The sequence below is a fragment of the Euprymna scolopes genome, chromosome 21 (genome assembly GCF_053919585.1).
Source record: "Euprymna scolopes isolate OS-2025 chromosome 21, ASM5391958v1, whole genome shotgun sequence".
Classification (NCBI taxonomy): domain Eukaryota; kingdom Metazoa; phylum Mollusca; class Cephalopoda; order Sepiida; family Sepiolidae; genus Euprymna; species Euprymna scolopes.
Window position 1 is genome coordinate 49,791,560 of NC_136502.1, and position 20,083 is coordinate 49,811,642.

The following is a 20,083-nucleotide window of genomic DNA, read 5'->3' on the forward strand; positions in this document are numbered from 1 at the left end:
ATTCAAACATCTTATTTCAATTTCATATGTGTCATACTAAGTTGATTTTAATGGCAATACGTTCAGCATGTTATCTTTTAAAAAATACAATTTTATATGCGTAATACTAAGTTGATTTTAATGTTATCTTTTAAAAAATACGATTTTAAGCTGCTGCATATCTTTTTTTCAGTTTGTTTCAGAAGGAGTGGTGTGGCTGTGTGACATTTGTGCTGTAAACTTATGTCTATGTGCATTCATTGCACAGATCGTGATCATGTTTGTTGTTTTTGTATAAATTCAAGACTTGATCTTGACACTGACCGTAATGTCAATCAAGTGATCTCACTCACCACTGCTGTGACAAGAGGATTTTGTTTTACTTTTTTCAAACAAAATTTAATTGTATTTTGAGAGATTACAATAAGACTTGGTTTCTATATCGAACAACAGACTGACAATCAGGATAAACATCCAAACTGAACACAAACAACCCACAAGGGCACTCTGTCTCTCAGACCAAACAGAGATAAAATCTATGTCCATCTGTCAGATTTTTTATTTAAATGTATGTTACACCAGTATAATAACAAAATATCACATAAAAATAATTAACATTTATTTTAAAATATTATAGTTATAAAGCCCCTTTAAGAAATTAAAGTTGAACCTGTTTTAAGAAATTTAAAAAAAAAAGCCGACAACTTTCTTGGCCTTTGGGTCAAGATCACAGTGTAGTATCTGTTCTGATACTACACTTCCATTTTTCTGTCCTCGATTAGTGGAGGAAAAATCTTTCATGACCAAGAAACTTAATTTTTGTTCCTATCCAGAGTGCCCCTTTTTGGAGAGCCGGATTTTCCCCTTCAATAAAAGCCAATCTTGTGTCTAACACTGCCCTCATGGGGAGGAACTTTAGCACAAATGCAACATTCTGACTTCTGTTTGTTGAATACTCTGACTGTTTACTTCAAGTCTTGGGTTAATTGCCAGTGGCCTTGAAGTAAAATGTTAGTCTACAAAGTCAAGGGTGCCTTTGTAACTGCATTCAAATCTTCTAACCAGCAGTAATTATCACTTCCTACACTGATGATTGTGCAAGCATGAAAGACTAGTGTCTGTAGGTATAAAAATAATTGTTTGTATTTAAGAATATCATAGTTATTTGTAATCAACCACACCATGTGGCCATTTGAAAGTTACCATTGATCTTTAGACAAAAACTAACCATGCATTGCCATCATCTAGAATGAATATAATTTTTGTAAACTCTCAAGTGGCTCACAATCTCAGCATAAAACATCGTTTTGAAGAAGCACTTTTTCAAGTAGAGAAATCAAATTTTTGGATGGTCAAACCTTGAGCCAGATATTTTTCCATTACAGCATTCAATGCAACTATGCACCTCGCGAAATGTGCATTTAATGCACCTCACAAAATGTGCAACATTGTGCATGCTTCTAACATTACACCTGTTCTAAATTAAACCAAAAATTCAAATCGATAATTTGATTTATTGACTAACATGTATTTAGGACGACCGGATCATGTGAAAGTGCTTTGAGAAAAGACGGATCATGTCTTACATTGTGGATGAAATTGATCAAACTTCTAACTGCCATATCTGTTGTTGAAAGCTTAGTTGGTTGGTTGGTTGTTTTTGTTTTACGGCATATCAACCCTTTTCGGGTTATTTAATGCCGAATCCAAAGATTTTGGAGAAAAATTTTTTTAAGAGAATACATTTGTTGTTTTCACATCGGTTTCTATTTAACCCATAGTTGGGACCCTAACAGGTACTACCACTGCGGGTCAAAGTGGACCTGGGAGCAATGGTAATTAAAGGGTGGCTCCACACTCCCCAAAGTCCACAAGCTGGGGCCTCACCACTGGATATAGTTCAGGGCATATCCAGGACCCCCATTGAGGGACTTTTATCCTCTGCAGGGGGGCAGTCGGCGTATTCTAATGCCTCACCGACGGCCGAAAGCTTAGTATTTAATTATTGGAAATTATAATAAATTTCTTAAGTTCAGAAAATAATTTTTTTTTTTTTTTGTTTTAGATAACAAAGCTGAATCTTCAGATGATGATGATGATCTTGATGAAGTCTTGCAGTCGATTGGTGCTAAAATGAAGGTATTTTTTATGTATTGATTTTTTTTTTATTCATTTTTTTTTTTTTTAATGCTTTTACTCATATGGATACTAAAAAATATTTTTTAACACTTTTGAGTCATAAAATTATTTTTATACAGACATACAGACTATCACACACAAACCTTACAGACTGTCTCCTAAGCAAGGCATGTTCCGATGTAGACCTGAGAGATGCATCGAATATGGATCTTGAAGTTGAGCAAAATGTGATGCTGATGACCAATTTGAATTCAGTGTTTATCATACTTGCATTTGTGAAATCCTTTCATTTTCTAACAAACTTAAATCAACCAGATTTTTTGAATTTTGACCTAAATAGCATTGCAGCTGACAGATCATTATATGATTTTGAATTGAGGAGTTTTATATTTGCACCATGCCCTTTGCAAGAATATTATGTTCTTTAGTTTCTTTAAAAAAATACTTTTTCTGACACTGAATTATTTCCAAACAAAATGAAAAATTGCTTACATCATAAATATAAATGAAAATTTTCACTGCTCCAAATAAAAAAAAACAAAGCAGCGTAAATTTGTTCACAACAAAATATCAACACTTTCTATTCAGTAAACGGCATATTTTTATGAATTAAAAAAACAAAAAAACTTCCTTTTAAGAAATTAAGAAAAAGCAGACAACTTTCTTGGCCTTTGGGCCAAGATCATAGTGTAGTATCTGTTCTGATGCTACATTTCCATTTTTCTGTACTCAGTGGAGGAGAAATCCTTCATGACCAAGACAAAAATACCCCCTCGATGTAAATACCCTCAACCAACCCGACAAGCAGCTAAATCCCACTCCTTCACAGTACAGATCCCTAGATGTAAGAGAGCCTTCTACTCCAGTAGTTTCTTCCCCAGAACCGCTATACTTTGGAATTCCCTTCCGGGTCCCTGCTTCCCCAACTGTACTGACATGCAGAAGTTCAAGTGTAACGTGAACCAACATCTTGCTGCCCAACTCCCTACATAGTACCCCTGATGTTTATGTCCTTGATAGTAGCCCCTACATCAAAATGGCAACGTGCCTTGTTTGGGGTGAAAATATCATAATAATTAAAAAAAAAAAAAAAAAGAAAAAAAAAGCTTACCATAGAAAATATCTTAATTCTTTCACCAGAATCAACTTCCTGTCACTCCTCCTTCATCTCAATGTATGCAGTTGGAGTCTTTTTCTTAATTTTTAAATTACACAAAATTTTAACATTTTTTTTTTAGAATATAACTTTCATTCAATATTTTAATTGCTAATGGCCATGTTCTTTTGTTTATTTCTTGAACCAAACATTTTTAAACTTGAAAATTGAACTCCTTTTAAAAAATTAAGGAAAAACAGACAACTATTTTGGCCTTTGGGTCAAGATCATAGTGTAGTATCTGATCTCATGCTACATTTCCATTTTTCTGTACTCAGTCAGTGGAGGAGAAATCCTTCATGACTGAAACAAATTAAATTTTTGTTCCTATCCAGAGTGCCCCCCCCCCTTTTTTTTTTTCCTGTGTTACACCTGTTCTAAATTAACATAAAAAATTCAAATCGATAATTTGATTTATTAACTAATGTATTTCGGATGATCGGATCATGCTAAAGTGTTTGGAGAAAAGACAGATCATTTCTTACATTGAGGATGAGATTGATCAAACTTCTAACTGCCATATTGAAAGCTTAGTATTTGATGATTGGAAATTATGATAAATTTCTTAAGTTTTAACACAGAAAAAATATTTAACATATAAAATAAATTTTGAACATTAATTTCGCATAAAGAATTAACAGAAATTAACAAATATAAAAGCAAAACTGAAGTTCAGTCGATAGATACATCCAGTATGAAAAAAAATTGTAAATGGACACCCTAAGCTACACCTCCTCCATAGGTGATTGTTTGACCACCCTGAAAAACTTGGCAGAAAGAAAATGAAAATAATTATTGTATTCAATGTTCTGAAAAGAAAACATAATTGTTTTAAAATGATTCTAAACAATTAGTGAAAAACACCCTTTAAAATGATATATAAAGTAAACATATTATAACAAAAACTTATTTGAAAATACATCATTTGGAATCAAAATTTTTAAATTTCGCAAGAACCTTCTTGTCAACCTAATATTTTCACACAAATTTACGTGCCTGGCAGTGTTCTTGTATAGGTTTTGTATCGGAATAACTTTAATAACTATCAAACATCTATAATCGAAAAAATTTATGAAAGAAGGAACAGTCCAATTTTAATAGAAGTTAACATTTTTCTAGAACCTAACATCACAAGTGCATTTGAAAAGTTTTATCACCACACAAACAGGCCCGGTGTATAAAATAAACAGGTTCTTTGATAAGACAGAGGCGCATTCAAAGTGAATGTTTTTATCTAGATTAACATCAATCTATGATACTTGACTTTAATTCAAGTCATTATATAAAAATAATTTTGTAAAATCAACTGTGGGTTCTCTACAGTGCAATGTAGACTACAATGTAGCGAGGGGAGAATCAATTTTGCATAACTTACTCTGTTTTTGGGTCGTTCTAGTGTTTTAAGGCAGTTAACCAATTTATCTTTATTTTTTTTACTATGGAAAATAAGTGCTGCATTTTTTTTTTTTTTTTTTTTTTTTTTTTTGAGGTGAAAGGAGAGAAGTGTACATTTTTAGGTAATTAGGTTTTGTTTTTGAACTTTCCACCATGAACACCATTCACCCACCCTAAAAAGTACATAGAATTTTTCTCCAATAACAAAATTTGTTTTTGTCTGTCCTGAAAATCTTAGGCTTTGGAAATAAAGGGATCATCCTACATTAAATTTCACATGCATGTGGGTGTGGGGAGTTGAGAGATTTCAAAATTTGTCAGGATTTACATTTTTTTTTGCTATTCGCTACACCCCCATCAAAAAAAAAAACATATCAAAGTACATAATTATAGATAATCCTTTTTTTCTTTTTTTTCTTCAGTCGGATCAAGGGAAGAAACGCAAAAGACAGGCTGACGATGAAGAAGAACCGACTGCAACAAAATATGTTGGTAAGTATCCATCCTGTTGGATTTCAGTCAAATTTTATAACAAGTTGCTTTATATATATATATATATATATATATATATATATATATATATATATATATATATATATATATATTGTTGAATTTTTATTTATTTTTTTATTAGCAATTAATTTCTTTCTTTTTTTTTTTTGCTCCCTGAGGGTTTTTTTTTTTTTTTAAGAAAGGATTTATTTTCCCTTTGTTTACATTTTTCTTCGCCCACATTTTAGGACGTATTTACTTTTTTTATTATATTTATATATTAAATAATAATTACTACGTGCATAAAAGTCATTTTTATATATATATATATATATATATATATAAGGGAGGTAACTTCTCTCTCTTCACCGCTTAGGGAGTGAAAATTAAAACACAAAAATAAGCAATGGTTAAAAAACAACTTTATATATCGCTAAAAAATTACATCTTTATGTATACATCATCATATTCAGTTTAACATCAGTTTTACATGCTGGCATCTGTTGAACCGCTTTTAGAAATTGACTCCCAAACTAACCTATCTTAATTTTTTTTCTCAAGTCCATCCTTGTCTTACCCTGCTATCTCTAACCCAAGAACTCTCATCCATTCGTTCAATGTGGCCATACTATCAAAGTCTCCTCTTTTGCATGCAATACACTATACTGTTCATTAATGTCATCAAATCTGAACCTGTTTTTTAAGCTTTGCATTATACATTGACCATTCTCATCATTACTCTCCATGCAACGCATGTCCTTAACCCACACTGGCCAAGTTTCACCTCCACATCTTCATATTGCATATATATGTTTGCTAGATTCTTCCCTTGGTTGACAGTGGTAAAAGTTCCTTGAACTTCTTCCATCCACCCCTCATTCTAGCTATCACATTTGCATCTGCTTCACACGAATCACCAACAGTATCGTAAAGGTAACACAATTATTTCTAAACAAGTTCATCAACATATATTTTCTCCATATCTGAATTTGCATGTGTCTCTGTTTTCTTGCATTTTTTGCACATAAATGTAATTCAATACATAAAATGACTTGTGTGTGTAAGCAATGAATTATTTATATAAAAACCAGATGATGTTATAGTTGTTACAGTCGCTACAGTTGCCCTTGCTCTTGTAGAGCATGACAATCATTGCGTCCTGGGATATCATGCCGTCTTACCAACACTGTAGCAAGAGCCCATGGAGGTGGCTCAGCAGTGAGTTTTCTCCCTTCCTGCTTTACAGTTTCTGGTGGAATTCCATCATTGGGTGGAGCCTTTTCACAGGAAAGTGAGTCGATGGCCTTCATTGACAGTGGGTGGCGAATTGAGTTCAACTCTGGTGGAGGGTGTTCTTGATAGCTTTTGTCACCGACGTTTTTCCTGGAGTAAAGCTCTTGGTAGTGCTCGACCCATATGAATAATACGTATTTTAGTTCTTACATTTACAATCAAGCACTTTATAGATTTCTTTTCAACATATCATTACTCAAAGTCTACTCATCCCATGGCTGTTAAAACTAATTCCCCCAAACAAGCATTGATCATCATTCCAATTTTGTTCAAAATCAATTACATGATTTTGATTCTAGAAAATGCCTGAAGGTTTAAACTTTAGACATTACGGTCTTAAGAATCAATTTGAAATTTAGAGAATCTTGGATTAAATTTAATGCAAATATAAAATGTTTAAACTTTCAAACGGGAAATTGTGTCTTCAAAAAAGCTTTTCAAATACTCCAACAAAATTGAAATTTGAGTACTGTCTGATTAGCACAGTGTTAAAATTTGACTATGCTAACATATTGTTAAAATTTCATAAGAATTTGAGTTGTCTGAATTAACATGCCCCTTCGCATAAAAGTAAATTAAACTAAATATAGCTCACATTATCCACCCTTATGATTAGTGGTTGTGCTCCAAAATTCATTAACAATCAGTCAATTAGTTGAGTAATGAATACATGGCAGTGGATGAAACAAAGATCCACCACTTAACTCTGTACTTGTACTGATTCAACAGTCGGTTGAGTGGGCAGTGGCTGGTCAAAGCGACTAAAGATGCAAACATCAGCAGGTAAGGTTTTGGCCTCTTTTTTTTTCTTTTTTTTTTTAGGATGTGCAAAGTATTTTATTCAGTTATGTTTTGAGAAATGGGGAAACATCAATAACAAATATAAAGCATTATTGGTACGTTTGAAAAAAGGAATCACCAAAAATTCATTATAAATGAAGACATCTCAAATGACAATGTCAAAATATGAGCTCCAAACAGATTATTAATTTACACATTAGTTGTTTGAGTGAAGCTACTGTTAGCAATTTTAAAAACAATAGAAAAGTCTGAATTCTGTGTGTTGTTGATAAAGCATTGCTTTCTGATATCAGGGAAAAAAATGTTTCAAGCAAAGCAGTGGCTTAAAAAGTGTTATTCGGACTTTGTTTTCTCAGAAACAATAATTAAGGGGTGATATGCTGGCTTCAAACAAATGATGCTGAACACTTAGGTCACCGACACTACATTTGTTCTGGAAAACCGCAAAGAAAATCCACAAATTAGTTTTGGCTGATCGTAACTTGTAGTTGTGTGAGATAGCAGAGGGGTTGAAAATGTTAGAAGGCATGAAAATTTGCTATTTTGCATAAAGACGTCAATAAATGTGTTCAAACTGGATGCTGTATTTGCGCACAATCTATCGAAAACAACATTTCAACCATTTAGAACACGGCTTCAACATAAATTGTGACAATGGATAAAACCTGAATTGGATACTTTAATCTGACGTCAGATTTGTATTCAGCTGAGTGGACATCAGCAGGTCAAAGCCATCCAAAGCGATCAAATATGCAACATGTGACAACAGTCATAGAAACAAGCGTCCAAGGGTAGCGTGTGTGACACTCAAACTCCAAACCCGACTGATAGGAAATGAAGAGGTGATGAATGCAAATTAAGACGTGGTCGAATTTGAGCAAATAAAAAGCTGGTATTTCCTTTATCAGCGAGAAGATTTTTTTTTTTTGCTCACTCGGAGTCATTTTTTTTTGCGTACGGTTAATTTGTGTGTCAGTGGGGAAAAAGGATGACAGATTTTTTTTCGTATGGTTAATTCACGTGTCAATGGGAGAGAAGAATGACGGATTTATTTTTTGTGCATGAAAGGGTATTTGACAGTTTAAAACATTAATTTCAACACTTCACATCAGCAGGTAAGGTCTTGGCCTCTGTATTTTTCGATGGGTAAGATATTTTGAGAAAGGAAGAACTATCAATTACAAATATGTAGCAATATTGGTGCATATGAAGAAAGAAATCGACAAAAAAAAAAAATGGCCATAACTGAAGAAGTAAAAAAAAAAGGACAGTTCACGGGGTCACAAATCGATGGCAAAAAAAAAGAAAAAACTAAAAAAAAAAAAAAACACATGAATTTTGCATTTCAATTTGAGATTGAAGAGAAATTTCACTATATTCATTTTTACCCGCTAAACTCGTTGGTTTGTGATAAGTGTTTATAAAATTGGGGTACAAGATTATGACTTTTATTAAAATTAATATTACTTTCAGATTTCTCAGTTTTTTATTTTTTTTCTTCTTTTAAGCTGGAGGACATGGAATTCATCGTCCAATAAAGAAAGCTGCAAAAAATGAAGGCTTTGGTTCTGAATATAAATCAAAGGTAAGGCTTATCAGTTTGATTATTTGTGTGTCGTGTGATGAATAAGCTTGTTTGGTGAGAGTAGTGAATGCATCTAGATTTGCAGCAGCTAACATGTTAAATGTTATTTTTATTCTTGTTTTATATATATATATATATATATATATATATATATATATATATATATATGCTAGCAAATATACGGCATAATCACGTTGACACACCGGTTCTCGTCAGATCACCAAAGTTAAGCAACGTTGAGCCTGGCTAATACCAGATGGGTGACCATTTGGGAATTCTAGGCGCTGTATGTGCTCTCCGCTTATCTCGGCATTGTTTCCAGTCGTCTTGTACCTCAACTTACCACTGGTATGCAACAATGTTGACTCAGGAGAGGCGTGGTTAGAGGTTGCGCAAGTCTTGCCCCACAAATTTCACGCGCAGGCACCCTTACAGTGGGTATCTATAGTCTGTCAAGATTGATGGAAGCCTTCATATGCTAGCAAAAGTACCCGTCGTTGACTGGGTTATAAAACAGCCTACAGAAAATGGACTGATTTATGAAAGTATGATAGGTTATGAAAAGGAAGGGTTGTAAATAGATAGCTTCGAATTTGGGGGTATCAAAACCAAAGCAAAATATGATGAAAGTAAAAATAAAATAGATAAACCCCATAATTTATTATACCTTACCTGTTCACACTGAAACACTTATCACAATATTCTGTGGATCTATATTAAAAAACCTTGTTAAACTTTGTGATATTTCCATTATATGGAGGTCAGGCGCGAATGAACACCCCATAATTTTATTATACCATATTTCTTCAAACTGAAACATAATTATCAAAGTATACTTACGCAGATAGATATGAAAAGTCTTTATTAAAGTTTGTGCCTATTTCCGTTCTATGGAGGCCAGGCGCGAATGCAGACCCCACAATTTTATTATGTTATATAGGGGTTTCATTGAGAGAGTTTTATTAAGAGAGTTTTAGAGAGTCTTAGTGTCTTAGAGAGAGTTTGTTGTTGTGTCTTAGAAAGAGAGAGAGATGTTGTTGAGAGATTGTTCGTTTTATAAAGTTTCATATATATTAAAATGTTCATTACGTAGATGTGTAATGGAGGAAGCTCTTTGAGTGAGGAGATAGTGTTCACTGTTCAGACAGTCTCAGTGTAGATATGAGATGTAGAGTTCACATTGTCGATATGAGATGTCATGACGTGTATGTAAGATGTGTATGTTAAGACATTTTATAACACAGATATACAAGACATATAATAACAATATTCACTTTACCTTTTGGTAGAATCACAACACAAAGACGACGTTTATAAAAACACATGATGGGTTTATTTCTTCTCATGACCGGCCGTGGTTTTCTCATCAAGAATTCAAAGCTTTACATTTTGAGTTTCAAAAGTGACCGTCTCGCTTCTAGACGTTCGAATTCCAAAACTGGACTGTCGTCTGTCGCCCTCAGACTCTCTCTGACTCCCCCCCCCCAGTTTCTCCTTTTTTAACTCTAAAGTTTTCTAACTATCTCTAGAACTTTCTATTTTCCATGACGTCATACACATGTTAAAACATGTGTCTTCTTTCACGTGTTCTGGACATACGTGTCCAAAACTTTTCCTTTTTTTACAAAAGGAATTTTAACCTATACTCAGTAACCTATATTTCCAATATGTTAAAAACATGTTTATTAAATTATCTTGTAGCTGCATTCTTTCAATTGAATTTTCATAACAAAATTGACAGTGCACATTCTTTTCTTGAAACTATTTTATCTCTAAGCTAAAACAATTGTTTGTTTTACATTCCATTTTCTAATTCTTACGTAATCTATTTTTAAACCTAAATTACGAGGTTCGAATTTCGTCTATGCTATTTCATTTTCATTTTAAACTAAATCTCTATTTTTTATACTTACATGAAAAGGGGACAGCCCTTATCATGTAACAATTATACCATTCCTATTTAAGTTAAAACATACTAGTCAAAGTATTATTATGTACATCTATATCAAAAAAACTTGTAAACGTTTTTTTTTTTTTTTTTTTTCATTTTTAAATTTTTTATTTCCATACTTTGTGGACCAGGTGCGAACACAGACCCCACAATTTTAATGAACCACCGTTCTGCCAGATCAAACATACCCATTCCTGTGTCTTGATACATCTTCTATCATTATATGTAATCAGTTTTTTAAAATAGTCAACCATATAGGAACCTATTCGTGACCAGACACACACACACACACAGCTTTTTATATATATATATATATATATATATATATATATATATTTTTTTTTTTTTTTAAATCAAAAAAAAGCTATTGAATAAATCCTATTAGAGAGTGAGATTTTCAACCAACTTTTCATCTCTGGAATAAAATTGGGATATCACTAAGTATGTATCCACTTCTCTCAGCTCAGGGAGAAGTTGTTTTTCTCCAGAGGCATACAATAAGTTTGCTTTCCAATATGATAAAATTTGGAGCAGAAAAGGATTAAAGTAATACATTAATTGTGCATATATCAAGCATCCGAACTGGCACCTCAGCAAGCAATACAACAATTTATTTATATGAATTTATTTCCCCAACCGTCTACCATCGTGTAATGGAAGTTTCCAGCAGTTAAAAAGAGGTGAGATTCCGACCTCACCACAAATAGATAGGGTTCTTTCATAGCACCTAAAGCATTTCAAAATGGTCGATGCACTCATAATAAATCCTATCTACACGACCTCTAATATTTTTTGTCCTCTTTACTAATATTGTGTCTATCACTATGAGTTATCTTATTTGCAAGGATGGGAATCTAATATCAACATTATTTGTTGAACGTCGTGAACTTGTTGAAAAGAGTCAAAGGTAAGGCTTATCAGTTTGGTGCATATGGTGAGGGCCACATCATGCCACCCCACATCTTTGAAGTTGGCTTGAAAATCAACACCAAAGTGTACTTGGATGTGCTGAAGAGTGTGGTGATTCTTTGGTGCGATCAGGTGATCACTGGCAGACCCTGGATGTGGCAGCATGACTTGGTGCTGACCCATAAGTCCAAAGACATCCAGGCTTAGGAGTGCTAAGATTTTGTATCCTTTACTTACTGACCCCCCCCCTCCCCCCTCCTCCTCCCCCCCCCCCCGACTTGAACCCGACTAGACTATTTTGTTTGGTCATACATCAAGAACATTACCAACATGGCCTCCCACAACCCCAAAACTGACCTGATTGCCACTATCTGCTGAGTATTCATCGAGCTCACGCCAGTGCTTGTGGAAAAGGCATGCTCCCAGTTCTGGACCCGTATCGAAGCATTTATTGAAGTTGAGGGCAACTACATTTGAATAGATGTCAGCTCTATTACATAATCAAGTTACCTGAATTGATTTTTTCAATAAAAGTTTCAAAATAAACTGTAGTGTTGTTTTCTTAAGAACAACAATTTTATCATTTCACCTTGTATTTATGTTCTGAATAAATAAATAAATATCATTTTATTAACAATAAAAGAAACTTTTTTCATCGTCTTGTCTTGTGCTTTAGGTTGTATGTTTAATGAATGACTTCCAACTTTTCCTCTGTTGCTATTTTATTTGTGCCACCAGGATCATGTCATCAACTGATTCCCTTCATGTCTTAAGTAGTGGCTTCGGGCCATCAACGTCAATGTTGGACAGACTTTGAACCATTTTGGATGATTAACATTGGGCGACGTGACCATGCCAGTTGCAACATCGGTTTATATCATGCTTTCTCATAATTTTCTCTATTTGATACTGCTAAGGATGACATACTTGACGATGACATTAATTTTTTGCACAATGTGATAAGATTTCAGAAAATAACTCAAAACTGACTTGTTATACATGTTACGTTTCTGAATTTTGAGATTCCGTCCAGATTCCTGAGTTTGACAGAAACATTCCCCAAGTCTGACAATATACACCTGAAAAAGGTCAGAGATTACATCGACCGAAACGTTGTGAAAATGACAACTCCAGATGAGAACAGTAGAATCTTTATACATTTAAAACTTTTTTCTGTTATTCTTCAAAATCACTTTCCATTGTACCTATTTACCTATTTACTATGCCTCCCCACGGGACAGAGTTAGACACCAGGGTCGTTTTTTAACATGGAGAAGAGAACAAGAAATAGAAGTGCAGCATCTGGAGAACAGATACTACACTTTGATCTTGTCCCGAAGGCCAAGTTCCATTGTATATAACAAGTTATTTTGCTTGATTCATTTCTATGTCATTACTCTGTTTTTCGAAATGTGTTACTTTTGTCTTTGCAGAAGGCAGGTGGAGATGTTAAACAAAAAGGCAAGCCTGACCCTTATGCATATGTCCAGCTCAATTCCCAGAATTTAAATAAGCGGTAAGTTTATGTACCTATAACGTTCATGTAATCAAAGTTGATTCCTGTGTAGTAAACAGCAAAAAATCGATTGTTCTGTACACAAAAAGCCTCGGAAAAGAAAAAAGAGATGCAGCAACGTTGATTCGAACTATTGACCTCCACGATTACAAATGATTTTTCATTTCTACCTTCATATAATGGTGGATGATTCGTTTGTTTGAAAAGGGGAAAAAATTAGAACGTCTCTAGTAGTGATGTGATGACTCCAATATTTTTCCCAATTCGGATATAATTACTGATTCTGTTCAAAATTCCTGATTCCAATACAATTACCGATTCTTATTCTAAAATTACTTAATTGTCTAAAAAAAAAAGAAGAAAAAAAAATTCTTTTTAGAGAGAGGGATCAGCAGAGAGTAAAATTTTTTTCCCTTGACATTTTGGCTAGGAACAAAGTGTAGTATCTGTTCTGATATTACACTTCATTTGCTCCTCAGGCAGTGATGGGGAAATACGTCTAGACTGAGACAATTTCAATTTTCGTTCCAATCCAAAATGCCTCATTTTGAGGAGCTAGATTTTCCATATATATATATATATATATATATATATATATATATATATAAACAATCTTGTCTCTAATCTGTCCTAGTGGAAAGGTTAAAATTTTGTAATATTTTAATTAAAAATGGATTAATTTCTAATGTTGGATTTTAATGTAAGGAAAATCCAGCTCTTAAAAACGGTGGGGGGGGGCACTTGAGAAGTCCTTCATATTAACTGACCAAAGATAGGAAAGATATTTACAAAATGGTGCAGAATAGTTTTTTAAAAAAAAAATTTAATTGCCCCAGTCTGTAAGGATTTCTCAATCACTGACCGAGAAGAAAAGGTGAAAGTGTAGTATCAGAATAGATACTGCACTTCGCTTCTAGGACAAAAGCTTTTTTATGTTTTACAAAAAAAAAAATCAATCAGTTAGTCACACAGAAAATATTTTTTCCAAACTGTCCTTGACCTTTAAAAGTATAAATACGTCTTTTTACTTTTGTATAAATTTAATCGATTTTTTTTTTTTCTTTTCTTACTTCCAGAAAACGTGCCAAATTGAAGGGGAAATTCAATGGCCTGTTGAAAGGAGCCAAAAAAGGGGCTAATAAAGGGTCCAAATCCAAGAAATTGAATCAAAAAGGCAAACGATAAAAATTTTTATATTTAATTGTGAACAGAAAAATGAAATAAAATAAACAAAAAACAAAACATCTGTATTTTTTTGTGTTGTTGACTGATAAGAAGAGGAGGAGGGGGTGAATGCATTCATAACTAAGAAGGCACCAAAATAGGTTCTTGTCCAGAATTCCTCAAAATATCAATACGAAAAAGTATTGTTAGAGAAATGTTGGAATCCATGCAGGGGTATCTATGTTGATGAATGATGTTGAAGTTTGCTTAAAAGTTTACTGAGTATATTATGCAAATTATTTATGTAGAAACTATATATTGCATATTCCAGCAACATACCATAGTTTCATTGATGTGGGTAGATCTTTACTGGCCCTTACAAGCCATTTCAAATCTTTGGCAACTCAACGAAATAGACAATTCAAAACGTGGAATCTGACATGGATTGTTTTCATCGTCTGGTGAATTCACTGAAGTGTCTTTTTTGGAAGGAAATACTAAGTTTATGGGAACAGTTTGTATAGATATGTGATGTTAATTGTAACTTAGTATTAAAAAATAATTTAATTGTTGATTACAGATGCTGTATTTTCATCTGTTTCTGTGATGTAATATATGACACAATCATGTGGAGACACTGGTTCTCGTCAGATCACCAAAGTTAAACACCGGTGAGCCTAGCCAGTACCAGATGGGTGAACATCTGGACATGCTAGGTGCTGTATGGGCTCTCCGCTTATCTCGGCATTGTTTCCAATCATCCTGAACTTATATAGATTTGCAACTGGAATTAAAATAGTGCTGACTCAGGAGAGGTGTGGTTGGAGATTGTGCAACTCTTGCCACAATAATTTCATGCTCAGACACCTTTCAGTAGGTATTCATAGTCTGAAAAGACTGAACGGGGCTATTTATGATGTGTGATGGTGTGTAGTGTGACCTTGATTAGTGAGTTGGTTTTTTATTTTATCACATTTTCACCCTAAACAAGGCACGTTGATGTAGGGGGGCTACTATCAGGGACCTAAGTTGCAGGGGTACTATGTAGGGAGTTTAGCAGCGAGATGTCTGTTCACATTACACTTGAACTTCTGTATGTCAATACAGTTGGGGAAGCAGGAAATCGGAAGAGAATTCCAAAGTCCTGTAGTTCTAGGGAAGCTATTAGAGTAAAAGACTTTCTTACATCTACAGATCTCAACTGTGTAGGGGTGGGACTTCGCTGCTTATCAGGTTTGTCGGGGTATTTTCGTCGAGGGGGGTACAAGGGCTTGTAGTTCGTCAGAGCATCCACCATTAAAATAATTGTAAAAAAAGGCAGAGAGATGCAACATTTGTCGGTGGGACAGGGACTGAACTTTAGATGACAGTTCGGGACCTATTGGGTAGGCAACTCTTTTTTGGACCCAAATGTGACAGCAGTTCTCCATACATGGGCAATGGTGGTTTTGTAGAAGTACAGGATACTTTCAGACGTAAGTAACTTTCTAGCACGATAGAGAGAGCCCATCTTCTTTGCAGCAGCCTTAGCAATAATCTCGATGTATCTATTCCAACTCTTGTTTCCTGTGAACGTTAAGCCAAGGAGCTTGAATGAAATGCTCTCAGGTAAGGTATCTGCAGCCATAGCTATTAGTGGTTGGTCCAATTGTTATTGATTTATCCGATTGCTGTGTAATACTGTTATTAAAACATTCATTTATTATAATATTTCACATGTTCTGACCAACAGTATGGATTTAAGCTCACTGCATTGCGAATACTTTAATGGTCATCTCTGAATGCATATACAATGTACTGAATAAGGAATGGGAAGCAGTAAAACCCTTGATATATCCAAAACCTTTTATAAGGTCTGACATAAAAGGGCTTCTCATAAAAAATTTTTTTTTACAAAGGAGGGGTACTATCGCTTAGAACTGTTTATATAACCCCTAGATAATAATATCTACGGTTTGGGAATGCGAGTCGCGTCTAGATTTATATACAGCGACTTTTATAAAATTATGGCTATTTTGTCTTCTCACGTGTTGATTCAGCTTTTTCGTATAAAACATGAAACCAATTCAAACAACATTGTTCTCGGCTTTCGTGCCGAAACGTCTAGAAAGCAATCAGCTTTTGATCATTGTGGAGTTTCTTCTTATATCAGACAATTGCTATTCGATTTGGACAATGGGGAGCTGCTCCCCCCCCCCATCATCTGGGGGAAGAGAAAACTGAAAATACTACCATGTCATCGTAACGATCCCACGATGCTAACCCTTTTTTTTTTTTTTTTTTTGTGCTCAACACACACCTCCAAACGCTGGGTACCCCCGCTAGTTAGACATAAGGGAGAAATTAATGAATACACATATCCAATGAAATGGCAGAAACCTTAGAAAACAACCTTCAGTCTATAGTGGAATAGAACCATAAATGGATGGTGACATTTAATGCTGCTAAGACTAAGCTTCTTTAACAAATACAAAAAAACCTTCTCAACCAATGATTGACATGACAACTGAGAGCTCATCCTTCAAACTCCTTGGTTTAACATTCACATGCAACATGAATTGGAACAAATACATTGAGGACATTTCCAAGGGTGCTGCAAATTACTCATACCAGAGAGTATTCTATATCTTTACAAAGTTACCATTTGCCAATGCATGGAGTATTGTTGCCATGTCTGGGCTGGTGCATCTAACACTAAATTTAATAGGTCCCACACTATCAGCCAAGCTCCAATTTCTGTCCCATCATTGCATTCCTGTGCTTGTTTTACAAGTACTTTGATGGAATTTTTTTTTTTTTTTTTTTTACAGTGATCACCACTTATCAAGGCCCGGAAGCCACTCAGGGATAAGGATTATTGCAAGTACATTACGTTAGTGTGGAGATTTGATGAAGTGTTTACTTAAGGGGGCGGTTCATTAGGAATTTGTTAACATTGGACTTGAAGACATCCAAGTTGTAGTCCGGTGGGAAGCAGGCAGATGGAACAGAGTTCCACAGGCATGCAGTTCTAAGAAAGAAGCTTTGTTCATGGAATCCGCGTTTTGATTTAGGCACAGATATAGAGTGGGGGAAATTTTTCACAGTGGATTCAGCTAGACGGGTGCTTTTCGTGAAAGATTGGCGAGGGGGACCAGAGATTGGAGTTCAGACGAGCAGCTGCCGTGGAAATAACGATAAAACAAGGATAGGCTCGCAACGTCTCTTCTGTGGGAGAGAGGTTGCAGGGTAGAGAAAAGGGCATCCCCCACTAAGCCACGAAGTCTATTTTGTACTCTGTCAAGGCAGGATAGGCTGTTTTTAGCAGCTCCTGCCCAGATATGGCAACAGTATTCCATCCTAATCTAATTTAACAGCTAAATCTGACACCCAAGATCGCCATGGGCATGGAATATGTGCCTACATTAAGGATGGCTTTCCATGTGGCAGGGATATCTCTAGAGAAGATCCTAATTTACCCTATATGTGCTTCAGGGTTGCACTTGCTAACACCACTGCATTTATATTTGCCGTCTATAGGCCCCACAACAACGGAGTTACTATCTTTAAGAGCATATCTGAGAAAATAGACCACATACTATCTTCACATCCCTCGGCTAACATCCACATCTGTGGTGACTTCAACGTCCATAACGTGGAATGGCTGACCCATTCAAATAAGACAGATGATGAGGGGAGGTTTTGTCATGATTTTGCCATTGCTTATGACCTCACTCAGATTGTTCGCGAACCCACCCGTCAATATGCAAGCCTCCTAGACCTTTTTCTCTCAACTTCCCCTGAGCTATGTTCATGTTCCGTTCATTCTCCTCTAGGATCCTCCGACCACTCCGTCGTATCAGTTAAGATAAAAACGAAATGTAAGAAGCCCCCAGACGTACCCCTCCACCGTACTGTATACCGATACTCTATGGCTGACTGGAATAGCTTTCGTACATTCATATCTGATTTACCTCTGCACTCCATGTTTAAAAAGGAAGTGTCCTCTATAGTATCAGATCTGACCGAATGGTTAATTGTAGGCATAGACCAATTTATACCATCTAAAAAATTCCAACAAAAACCTAACAGCCAGCCATGGTTCTCCCCAGAATATGCTGCTGCTATCGCGCACAGAAATCACTTTTTCCATAGCTACCAACGTAATAGATGCACTGAGACTAAAGCTGCTTTCAGGACTGCCAGCAACCACTGTAAAATAGTAATAAAAAATGCAAGAGAGCTATATGCCCAGTCTGTTAAATCCAAGGTAGCTGATCAGCAGCTTGGTTCCCACCAGTTTTGGCAAATAACAAATAGGATCCTGAACAGAAGTGTGCGTTCTATCCCAACCATTATCAATGGATTAGAGGTCATCTCGTCAGCGTCAGACAAAGCCAATATGCTCTAATGAACTCATAGCACCTGCGCCGCTTTGACTAACCTGACAAGCAGCAAAATCACACCCTTATATTGTTGAGGTCCCTAGATGCCAGAAAACCTTCTACTCTAATAGTTTCTTCCCTTGAACTGCTAGACTTTGGAATTCCCTCTCTGTTTTCTGCTTCCCTAAATGTAATAACCTGCAAAATTGAAATCTTGCTGCTCAACATCCCACAGTCCTCTGTGAGACATGGTACCAAATAGTAGCCCTTTATGTTCCAAGTGGCAATACAATAAATAAATAAACGATAATATATAAATATTATTAATTTGGGGAGGCTGGCGATGCTTATGTCTAAGTATAAATCTGTTGTTATAGCGCCATCTATTAGATGTCTTTGCTGTTGCGTCTATCGGCAAACCGGAACTGATATAGGTTTAAATTAAGGCTAGTCAATCGAAAAGAGGGGATGACTTTAGAAAATATCAACGAAAAAACTGATCCCTCCCTGTAGAAAAGTACCCAGTTAAGAGTGAAAGAATTAATGTTTTTAGCCTGTACGAGCCTTTTTCAAGTCTCACACAAAACACACATTCATATTTCAAGCTGTCATATACATACGCGCACACAAACATACGCGCCCACGTCCACACATGTACACATATTCACGTTCGCGTACATACACTCACATTCACGTATATATACACACACGCTTACGTATACGAACACGAACACACACATGGACGACGTCACTTCCGCTTTCTAAGGAAATACACATGCGCAAAAGACACTCCAGAAGCGAGTATAAAACATGGAGACAAGCTGTTTCTAATCCTCTCTTTAGGACCAACTCTCAACGAGAGAGGTTGGGCTAACAAGCCGCCGCCGTTTCGGCGCATGCGCACCTCACGCCCACTTCCTACTATGTATGGGGCACGAGCTAATGACTGTATGTATACATTCTCCCTCTTTCTCTCTCCATCTACTACTGGTCACTAAGAACACCTTCGCGTAGCTGACTACTAACTGATGACAACTCTAATATCCACTCTTTGTCTACACGCTGGACTACCATTCTCAATTTTCCTACAACATTTATTTCTCTTCCCACGCGCGAACAAACAATAGTGACCCGAACTTGAGATGAAAACACATTTCCTATTCTTGCTACAACACCAGTCCTGCAACGAACATTGGTTACATATGCGCGGACATGTTATAACTAAAACGTTCATTTCTTTCAACAACAAATAAACAACGTTTATCTTATCCATTAATTGAGTCTTTGTTTCCTTCAATTCCCATTCGTTTCATTATTCTTTTGTAACGGGATTGGGTTA

At 35.4% G+C, this 20,083-nt stretch overlaps 1 protein-coding gene and 1 pseudogene across 2 annotated transcripts in view; both read left to right on the forward strand.

The window, feature by feature from the left end:
• LOC145242255 (RRP12-like protein) overlaps positions 1 to 14,462 on the forward strand; it is a 139,550-nt gene extending 125,088 nt beyond the window's left edge. For both annotated transcript variants that reach the window (XM_080105265.1, XM_080105266.1), the window contains exons 30-34: positions 2,045 to 2,118; positions 5,092 to 5,161; positions 8,764 to 8,840; positions 13,134 to 13,216; positions 14,293 to 14,462. In XM_080105265.1, coding sequence (XP_079961391.1) covers positions 2,045 to 2,118; positions 5,092 to 5,161; positions 8,764 to 8,840; positions 13,134 to 13,216; positions 14,293 to 14,401 — 413 coding nt within the window. In that variant the 3' untranslated portion in view covers positions 14,402 to 14,462. The remainder of the gene's footprint in view (positions 1 to 2,044; positions 2,119 to 5,091; positions 5,162 to 8,763; positions 8,841 to 13,133; positions 13,217 to 14,292) is intronic.
• Positions 9,017 to 9,133, forward strand: LOC145243300 (5S ribosomal RNA; annotated as a pseudogene).
• Positions 14,463 to 20,083: the final 5,621 nt, after the last annotated feature.